This window comes from Gobius niger (assembly GCF_951799975.1).
Source record: "Gobius niger genome assembly, chromosome: 14".
In the NCBI taxonomy this organism is placed as follows: domain Eukaryota; kingdom Metazoa; phylum Chordata; class Actinopteri; order Gobiiformes; family Gobiidae; genus Gobius; species Gobius niger.
This window is the reverse complement of record NC_136865.1, coordinates 22,852,689-22,863,732: the sequence shown is the minus strand read 5'-3', so window position 1 is coordinate 22,863,732 and position 11,044 is coordinate 22,852,689. Positions and strand designations below refer to the sequence as shown.

Here is an 11,044-nt window from a genome sequence, read left to right as displayed (position 1 = left end):
ATCCTGAGAAAAGATATTGTTACATGTTGTAGTACTGCATAATGCATAATAACTTCGGTATTCAAAATGGCCGCCTGATAATGTCATTGGAAACGCTATAATAAATCTATTATCATCAAAATCGTCAAGCTAAAGAATGCTGGGTAATTTTAAATGTAATTGTGTCAACTATGTTATAGCAAAAATGTGTCTAATGTGTCTGATGCACTTTAATTTAATACAAGATATTGATATGATATTGATATATTGCTTAGATCCCACATCACCAACCACATAACGCACCTCATGGGCTTTTCAAACACTGACTGGCCTTTTACTCCAGTCCAACACTTCATGATCGGAGGTCATGGGAGAGCTCTCCAAAATCCTCGACCTCAGCCTCCCACTCTCCCCTCCATCGCCCTCTTAGGTGATCTCTCCAACTCTCCAAACCAATTCATAACTTCATACTGATATCGCTCACCATTGCCAAAAAAAAACAGTCTTCCTCAATTGGAAAGATAAAATTAAAATATGTCTCAATCAATGGCTCAATCTAAGTGTGTTTCTTTACACACTTAATAAAAGGTTCCTGATGCTTTTGTTTTTTACTTTGAATTGCAAACCCTGGCCACCTAAGACACTCGGGTATTTTAGAACACAGACACTAAAAGCGTGAAATAAAGTGTTTCAGCTCGATTCTGGTTTCCTCCTTTGTCACGTTATCTTCTGAACAAGTGTCGTGTGAGTCAGTGAGTGGGAGGTGAAAAGCACATTTAGATCTGCAAAAGGACAACTGTCGAGAGTTGAATAAATATTAGTTTTGCAGAAAATGTCACGACGCTTTTGCCGGTTGTCCACTTTATTCCAAAAGCAAAATGATATTATATATGAGTTTGATTTCAGTGTGTACATGAGGTTTGAGAGAGGACTGATATTGGCAACACAACATGAGATGCTTTGTCCGAAAAATGTGACTTGATAGTTATACGCTGAAACATCACAGCAGAGGAAAAGGCTCAAAGAAATCGTCTTATCTGACACCATAGTTTGAAGAGGGCTGTTTCAGATTCTTCTGGTGGTAGGTTGACCTGTGGTTGCCATTGGCGACAACGAGAAGAGCCGAGGAGAGACCTGGCGGAGGAGGGGCGGAGGAGGGTCGCAGCATGGCTGGGAAACGGCCGAGAAATTGATCATCATTATTTTGATTTTTATTATTTAAGCTTTTTGCCAGTTCAACATTTTTGAGAATTCCCAAATTTTCAAGCTAAAGTTTCCATTGAAAGTTTCAGAAAAATGTCTAGAAATGTATTGGGAATTTCCACCCGATTTATATAGTGAGGAAAAAAGAATCAAAAAAGAGTCACAAAAACATAACAAGAAACAAAAACATGATGGAAAAAGCAAGAAAGGAGCCACAGAAAAAGTGAGTAGAAAAATGAAGTAAGAAAAATGTCCCGGAAAAGCAACAATAACACAATTAAAAAAGCGACAAATACAACAAACAAACAAAAAATGACGCAAAAAAACCCCGGTGAAAACCATACAAAAAAGAGACAAAAACACAGAAACTATAAGCTCCAGACAAGAAGCTTTTAGATTCAGGTAAAGCCGAACTGGGGTAAAAGGTTGACCATCCCTATCTGATAAATCCTGAGACTAATAAAAAGAACTGATCCAGCCTGATTTAAAAGCCTAACCATTTAAACAAAAGGTAAACAATAAATAACGAGACACCAACAACCTTATATCACATTTATTTAGTTCAAATCTATGACTCTTTATGTCCACGTTTTCTTGCCGTGTTGTGTTCGATTCCCCTCTTCATCACCCGCTCCAGTCTCTACAGTCGTAACACGCAGTCCGTGCCGGGATACTGCGGCAGGTTTAGCTCATATTTCCTCTCCAGACCGGGCGGGACGAAGCGACCGCCCAGAAAGTGGTACCGTCCCCTGAACAGCTGCGCAGATTTCTTCGGGGCGGTGAGAGAAATCAACATGTCGGGCTGGAGTCCGTCTGCGCTGCCCTGCTCCACGTCCCAGCCTGAAAAACACGACACGATGGTGAGAGCTGGTCCTTGAAGGAAAACTGGGTGCTGAAAGGAGGTCATGTGGGGCATTTCTGTGCAGAGGTTGGAAGTGGTTTGGGTCCGGGAAATAACATACGCAACAACATCCCCACGACTTGCCAGTAAAAGAGACTTTGTACCTCAGAGGGACTTTCCTAATGAAATACAGCTCAAATAAAGATAAAATAAAGAAATGTGAAAAATGTGAAATCAGTTTTTAAGGGGAGACATGCTTTTTCTGATACCTGCACTTTAACAATACTTGTTTTTCGATTCTGATACCTGAACGATACTCTTTCTGATGCCTATACTAAAATATGTCATACAGAATCATAAAACAGATTAATAATGTTAATTTATTCCTTTTCCTAACATTCAATTTCTTTTGCATTTGCACAACCAAGAAACTTCCTTTAACTACAAAAGAGAAGAAAAAAACACTTTCCGATTTTTTTAATTTTTTCCCCCACATTTTTCCATATTTTTCTCCCTAAATTTCCCCCAATTTTTCCCTTTTTTTAAATGTTTTTTTTACCTCAATTTTCCCCCATTTTTTTTGCCTCAAATTCTCCTTTTTTTCTCCACATTTTTTCAATTTTTTTCATTTCTTTGCCAAATTTATCCCAATTTTTCCACGTCTTCCCAATTTGTTTCCACTTTTTTCCCCACAATTTCCCCCAAAATCTTACCCCCAATTTTTTCACAAATTCCCTTTTTTTTCTTCTCAATTTTCCTCCTTTCCCCCCCCCTTTTTTTTATTTTTATTATTATTATTTTTTTCAGGTTTTATGCCTCTTAACATATAAACTTGCACCTGGAAACAAAAAAATACCTAATCTTTACAATAACATGTGTATTTATCACACTGGTTCAATGTTTCATGATAGATTTATTTGGGAAATTGCATTTTTGTCACATTGGTGCGACGATATCTCCACTTTAGCAGCTCCTACAGACTCCAAATGTTCCAGCCTTTGACTAAACAATATAAGGATTTTCAGAGGTATTTTTCAACATCTAATTCCTAACTTGATTTATTGGCTTATTTTAAAACCAAACAACAGTGATGCCAGACCGCTTGACAAAATGTATGTAATTAGTTAAACAAAAGAATAATAATTGTAATGACTGGATCTGCATTTTAAGGCTTCAAACAACTTGACAAAAACACTAATCTCTGAAATAAACCACAGCAGACTCCATTTAATGCTAAAACTGTCCGTGATAGTGAAAACTGCAGCTCTGGATAAAATATTTGTGGGTTTTGACGAACCAGACGGGATGTCAATGCTGGCGATGGGGACGGTGGTTTTCTTCAGAGTGTCTACAATTGTCCCGAAGGGCTCCCGTACTGCGCCTTTGAAGCTGAAGCCGAAAATAGCATCAATCACCAGGTTGTAGGCCTCGTCGATCACCGCCGCCTGGAAAGAACACAGGTGGAAACATTATTAACAACAAGCACAGCACAGGAAAGCATAACTTCATTTGCACAGGGTATAGAGGAGGGCAATATATAAGATTACAGTGAAATTCTGTTTGGAAGATATGCAAATTCACAATATCGAGTATATCTCCAAGAAATAACAACAAAGAAGCTGCAAAAACTGATGCAAAAAATGTGATTGATGTGTAATCTTTTGTAGTTTATTATCATGCAGACGTTTACCTCCACATTTTTGCATGTTTCTGATGGTCTGCAAAAATATGGCTCATAATAGTTATTGAGATATTAATTTTTGTCAATATTGGTCACCACTCATTTGGATTCAGATCAGATTTATTTGTTTTTTGTTTGCTTTGCTTTTATTTCTGACATGTTGAACCTCTTACCTCCAGTTCGGCTTGACTGGAGAGTTTACAGAACTGATTGTTGCATTTTTGTCTCTTTTCTTGATGTGTTTTTGTCATTATTTTGTTGGGTTTTTGTCACTTTTTTATTCTTTCTTTGTTGCTTTTTTGTCACGCTTTTGCTGTTTTTTGTTGCTTTTTCAACACTTTCTAGTCGTGTTTTTGATGCTTTTTTTTTGTCTCTTTTTTGTCGTGTATTTGTTGTATTTGTTGTCTTTTATCATGTTTTAGTCACTTTTTTATTTGAGTAAAGCCAAACTGGAGAAAATGCGCTTGGTTCAGGCAGGAGTTAAGAGATTAACTATAACCTTGTGATATTGCAGTGGCTCGGGGGCCAAATACGGGCCTCAGACTAATTTTTGATGGCCCTCGGGCTTCTTGCTGAATCGGCATAAATCTCCAGAGATGTAACTTTTTTCCCCAAGTTTAATAATTGTACACAGTTCTATCCTAAACAACTAAGATTACATTGTTTAGACAGACATTGTTTAGGCATTAAAGGGACTGTACGGAGTTTAAAAATGTTAAAATTAAAATCCTGCACTGTCACTCAAAAAGGTGTTAGTTCGGGTCCGAAGTGTTGTCATGCACGAGCTGAATATAGAAGCTGCAGTTACACGTATGACCTGAGGCGGCAGTAGTGAGTATAAAATAGCCAACTTGCATCTAGACTTGACTTTTTTTTATTCATTACAATTAACTAATTACATAGGTTTGTGATTGTGATTCAATGATTCAAATTCAATGTGATTGAAAATATTAATCAAAATTTCAGCACAGACACTTCTTCAGTTTCCTTTTTCCTGCATGACGTCGCTTAGGGACGAACACGGCGTAAAGCAAAAACAATTTTACCGTCAAACTTGTTTATTCCCACATTTAAGCACCAACATAAACCTATTTAAAAAGATCATTCTCCAAAACAAATCAAACTGCTCTTGTCTTGGAAGTGTTTATAATGATCACACAGGCCTCACATCGCCACGAAAATAAGCTAAAATGTAGGAAAATACAAAGAAGAATCTAAAATATACCAAAATGTAACAGTGTCTCTTTGCTGGTGGCTTGTGTGGGAGGCGAGGCAGTGTAATTTAAAATGCATTTATTTAGAATCATCCCCAGAGCTACAACAAATTCATAAACCAGCTCAGACACCATCCATTACTGGCTTTGTCTATGGCCCATATTAATAATCTCAAACCTCCATTAAACATGAACGAGCAATGCAACAATCAATAGTGAGATGGAGCTGGAACATAAAAGGGTCATTGTGTTGGATAATGGAGTCTGGCCGACTATAATGTGGTGTATAACAGACCTCGGGCAGCTCCGAGAGGAAGGGGATCTCCATCTTCTCACACTGAGTGGTCAGACCCTGAAACAGAGGCTTGTTCGGTCTCTTCGGATACAGGACGGTCGGCTCGTAGCCCTGAGGGACAGACAGAGAGAAAGGGGGCTGAAGATAAGGAATATTAAAGGCCCTGTAAACAGCTACGTTGTCTATAAACAGTGAAAAAGGAGCGAGTAAATCTTAAATTGTTAGTTGTGGCCCAAACACATTTCCCAGTTCTTCTCAGAGATGAGTTTAAGGCACGTTTCACAACTTTCAGGGAGTAAAGTGAAGCTTTGCTGTTATATTAACTCAAACAACAAGTAGCCAGCTTGTCCAAATAGGTTCATTAGGTCTTCTAGTGATTATACTGTTATGTTCTTTTAGCCTCCCCACAACAGTTTCAGCTAGACGTGGTCACATGGTGCTGCTGTGTCGTGTCTGGTCAGCTGATTTAAACAGTTTTTGGCTCTGTCCTCCTGCTTGTAGTAGGAGGCTGACAGCGCCATCTGCAGTCTGACTTCTTCAGAACTGTGTCCCAGGTATTGGACAGTTGGTTCGCCCCCTCGTCCCGGTTCACAGTCTGAGGGGGGGGGGGATATTTGTTGCTCTCGGTCTCGATAACATAGGCATTGAGGTGGTTCTCCCTGTTGCAGTGGTCTGATATGGCTGACTTTAGCTGTTCTTGTTCTGCTTGTCGAATGCTGGCTCGTGTGCAAGCTTTTGATGTTTCCTTGTCACATTCTGTCCTATACTATGTTACTGCAAGCAGGAAGACAGAGCTAAAAACTAAATCAGCTGACTAGACACGTCACTCTCTGAGGAAGGCCGCAGTTGTAGCCAAAACTGTCACGTACAACATAACATGCAAGTCTGGCTATAAGAACATAATAGTAGTTTTAAGTAAGCTTGTTCAGAATCAATAAAAATGCTCTATATTGTATTTCAGGACCACGGGGCAAAGAGGAATGTAACAAATGTCTGCTTTTCCAATGTAAAAAACAAATAATCCACTGGGCTTCCAGCTTGTGTCTTTCCCAGTCTTATTATTTTGACTCAAGAGTGAAAAAAAGTCCTAGAAGAAAGAGGCAAAACTTAAAACCCAGTCCAGTCGACGATATTAGATCATCTCTGCCGCAATCATTCAACAAGACAATACTTTCCTTTAAGAAGTTGTGAGAAGTTGTTTCATGTAAAGTGCTTTACAACAAAGACACTGGTGAGTCAGTAGAGCTCATTTGTATTGTTTTGGTTTTATTGATTTTGTTGTTGCGTGTGCAGCACTTTGGAAATGTTTTGTTGTTTAAATGTGCTATATAAATAAAGTGGATTGGATTGGATTGGATTGGATTGGATTGGATTGGATTGGATTGTGAGTCTACCAGAGAAACTAGGCACTGCTGTCATCAGGAATAAAAAATAAGTATCGAAAAGAGGTACAGAAAAAATCGTTAGATACCAAGTTTGATGGCTGTTGAGCTCTTAAGAAAGTTACTTGGTTGTTTCTGCTAAAAAAAAAGATAAACATTTTTAATAAACAGTCTTTTATAGAATTGATTAACATATTGTTCTGCTTTATGGTTGTTCATAATAAATATCTTTGTGCAGATATCGAAAAAGTGTAGTTCAAGTCCCATATCATCAATTAAGTATCATTAAAGTACTAGTATTGGAAAAAAAGGTGCAGTATTCAGCCCCATCTGGCACCTCTTGCATTAAATGAGAAAAACATAATGTTGTGTTGTTTTTGTCCATTAGGTGCTTCAAACCCGGCTTTGTGGTGTCAGAAAGGGACTGAACCTGGCACTGTGGATTAGAATCTGAACTTCAATCCCACATACAAACAGTTTGAGGTGTCGCGCACAGACTAAGCCGTCTCCCCCGTTGTTCCCCGGTCCACAGATCACCAACAGAGCAGGTCTGGACTTCAGCAGGGAGGACAGAGGATACGCCTGCAGACATGAATCAATACAAGAGGGAAATACGAGCATTATGTCACTAATGAGAGGTTTTCCTCAACGAGGCAGTCGGAAGAAACGTGTCTGTGGATGTAAATGACAGATGTGAACAATCTGATTACGCTCCAAACGTAATCAGATCGGGGGAATGAGGTCTGAGTACGAAAAACGACACTTCTGTAATAATGTAGTAGAGTTTACAAGCCAAAAATGGAACAACTCATGTGTGAAATCATAATATGAATATAAATATGAGGGAAACCTGAACGTGATTGTATCAGGTTTTCAGGGCGTTTTGGGAACAGCTGAAATTTCCCACAATTCTTTCAATCGTCTTTTTAATCTATGACATGAGCTACACATTAAATTGAGAAGAAATTGCAGGACTAATCTGTTTTGCTGGAATGAATATGTCTTTGTCTCCAACTGCTTTCGTCGTGAGCTACTTCACAAAAGAACACGGCAGAGAGCAACTCAAGAGACTTATGCATCTATAAATAGGAACATTGTAGTTGTTTGTCCAAGACAGTATTAAAACTTGGGTCATTATGTCTTTATATAAATGTTGTAAGCCTTTGGAGAGCCTCTTGGAAAGATCACTGTTGCATTATAGCCTGGGCCTGTGTTTAGACTCACTCTGGTGACAGCTGTGGCGCAGCTGAGTCCTGCCAGCTCCATCAGCTGATCCACGCTGAAGCCGTACTCGGAGAAGAGCTCCTCATCGATGTGCTGGGCCTCTTCCTGACTGAGAGAGAGAGAGGGAGAGCGTAACATGAGTGTTCACTAACTGACTCATGTTATAACATTTACAAGGGGAAGGTCAGTTTCCTGGTTACTTGAGGTCTGCCAGTCTGAAATAATCTGCTGTTAAAGGGGCTAGATGCAAGTTGGCCATTTTATACTCACTACTGCCACCTCAGGTCATACGTGTAACTGCAGCTTCTATATTAAGCTCTTGCATGACGGCACCTCGGACCCGAAGTAACACCTTTTTGAGTGACAGTGCAGGATTTTAGAGGCAGTTGTGGTTAATGAGTCTGAGCTCATTCTACAAATTAGGACATGGCTGGAACATGTAGGGGGAGGAAAACACCAAATTTTAACATTTTTAAACTCTTTATACCTCCTTTAAGTGCAAAAATACATTTGTTTTGATTGTGTTTATTGTAAAAACCTCTTAATGGGCCTTTACAACTGAAGTGCCACCTTCAAAATTGAATGAAGATCTTCCTTTGAGATTGAGTTTTATTCCCGTAATCCTTAATCCTGTTTCCTCAAGACAGTGGTTTATAACAAACACGCTCTTACCCGAGGTACTTGATGCCCTGGGCCATCGTGGAGAGCGGTCGGCTGCTGAAACAGTCTTTTTGGTGAGAGTTAGAGGCAGAGGACAGTGAACATGTCCCGGGCTGAGACAGGACAGCAGTGGCCCGGGAGGACACCAGGAAACCGATCCCAAACAAGGCACGGACACTCAACATCCAGGAGGCTCTGGGTCCTACGACGACAAGGGTGTTCAAATAAACGTGCACATCTTTTCAGTTATTAAAATGTTCAATAACGTTGTCAAAGTTGTCCTAGTTTTGATAAATTCTTGGATTTGGCTGTGACAAAGAATAAATGCACTAAACAACAACTATTGCTTTGATTACAGGCGCATTTATTGTGGATGATTGCCTTTAAAGATGTAAACCAGCCCACTTCTCCTCCGACCAGACTCAAAACTTTTCTGGGAGCATGACATCGCCACCAGCTCATCTCCATGGAGACTACATATGCTTGTGTATGCGCATGTTGTTTCATATTTATTAATTTATCAGTGTTTTGCTCCAGAGACGCATATAACAAATGATTGAAAATGTTCCTCATTGTGTCTTTATGATGATGATGGAACTTACCCAATGCTAATGTGCAAATATTGACAATTTGCCATCGAGTAACGAGTTGCAAAAATATAGAACTTTTTTCAGTAACTAAGGAATATAACACATTACTTAAACAAAATAACAGAATATATTCCTATATATAGTCCTTACAATTAAAGTAACTCGAGTTACAAGTGCATTTAAATTTATGAACGAGAAAAAAGCTCCCCCAAATAGGACACAAGACCCATAGCGTTAGGGCTTAAGGTTAGGGTTAGAGTTATGTCTTATTACATTATGTACCTACAAACTACAAATACATATTATTTCACTGTGTATCTAACCCATAGGTACAACTACTACACATTGTTACAGAGCTCATTACACTGTACTAAATTTAGTGAGGTACAATTTATAGTGTAAAATAAAGTGTTACCCTATTTTCATATTTTCAGTTTATACTTTGCCAAAAGTAACTCAAAGCAGTGTCAGCTACATTTTGAAACAGTAATGTGAAATACAAACATATTACATTTTTATATCACTAATACAGAATATATTACAGTTTTAAAGCAACTTGCCCAAAGCTGTTCATGTCATAATCTATGGGTTTAATTACTTTAAGAACGCATAAAACAAATGACATATTGTTCTCTGTAACTCATAAATACAGCTTTGTGCCCCCTCTCAGTCATGTCTGTTTATTTATTCTGTCATCTGATCTGTAGCAGCTTAGTGCTTGGCATTGCAATTTACCCGCGGGCTGTTTCCCATGGCTTTGTCATTGATCAGAGCAGGTCACAGTTACAGAGGCGACAGCACGTTTTCCGCATTACCGATATAGGGCTACATTTTGATTCTTGTAAAAAGAAAGAAAAGTTTATGCTCTCATCAGTTCTTTAGTTTAGGATGTGCTGCTGCTGCTGACACTGAAGCTACAAAAAACAAAAATACTCATGACGTGCATCGTAGATTTTACACACAACCTTAAATAAATTACTTTTGTAATATCATGCGATGCTAAACACATAAACATTTGTCATAACGTTATAAACAGAGTAAACGCGACGGGAAAACGAGAAATGTAACTTACAGCTCCTTGTTGACATTTACTTCCGGGTTTGAAAAAAAAAAAAAAAAAACTCCTCACGATCAAGTTTCAAAATAAGAGCCTCTAATCCACAACTTTCAAACTGATCCTTTAAGCGACAAACATCTTACTATTTATAATGTTCATATCAATATACACAAATTATAACTTAAGTTTATGTAACCCAAGGGCAATGCATGAAAAAGCACTTTCATCAGGGACGGTATTTAAACGCCCTCTAGCGGCAAACACAAGAAATGCCTAATGTTACACTGCAGTCACACTGCAGAGCATTCCAGGTAAATTAATAGGTTGCTAAAGCACAAGAGCGACTAAACCTAACCCAAAACTACAAAATAATAAGGAACAAGCTCTCTCAAATGTGCTCCTAATGCTCAGCTAGACACTAACAATATCATTTTAACATTAGGTTTTTCAAAATAAAGCCTTTGGAAGATGACCTATTTAAACCAGTGGTTCTCAACAACCGTGACCCAAAAGTGGGTTGCAAAAGCTTTTCATATTTTTGTACAGAAAAAGTATTGACTACTTGAGTTTATTAACATGACTGTTGTTGTTTTTTCATAATGTCATGTTTTTTCTGATTATTTTATGCTTATTCAACGTTTGACGAAATGACAATATTTTCTAAGAGTAAGTCGTATTTGGGATACAGAACCGCTGATTTAAACCATATGTTATTTATTGGGTGTGTCTTTAAAGATCTATTACAAGAAACACTGAATGCAAGTGGTATATGACAAATCTTTATTGATACAAAATCACACAGTACAGTAAATGGTGATGGTCGATTCAAAGTTGACCATTCCTCAGAGTCAGTCAAAAATCATCAATTTCAAAAAGTACAAAAAGTAAAAAGTACAAAACACGTCTTTCAAATTACTT

The 11,044-nt window shown here is 38.3% G+C and overlaps 1 protein-coding gene across 2 annotated transcripts; it reads right to left on the bottom strand.

Annotated features, from left to right (window-relative positions):
- Window positions 1-1,727: 1,727 nt before the first annotated feature.
- On the bottom strand, window positions 1,728-10,190 carry naxe (NAD(P)HX epimerase). Of its 2 annotated transcripts, none has more exons than XM_079571032.1 (7): window positions 10,142-10,190; window positions 8,492-8,681; window positions 7,820-7,928; window positions 7,067-7,177; window positions 5,214-5,324; window positions 3,321-3,468; window positions 1,728-2,022 (listed from the first exon to the last, which is right to left on the bottom strand). In XM_079571032.1, the coding sequence occupies exons 2-7, from the start codon at window positions 8,662-8,664 to the stop codon at window positions 1,823-1,825; spliced, it is 852 nt and encodes a 283-aa protein (XP_079427158.1). In that variant the 5' UTR covers window positions 8,665-8,681; window positions 10,142-10,190; the 3' UTR covers window positions 1,728-1,822. The 2 variants fall into 2 exon arrangements, with proteins under 2 accessions (XP_079427158.1, XP_079427159.1); XM_079571033.1 differs by having other exon boundaries at window positions 10,049-10,156.
- Between the last annotated feature and the right edge of the window lie 854 nt (window positions 10,191-11,044).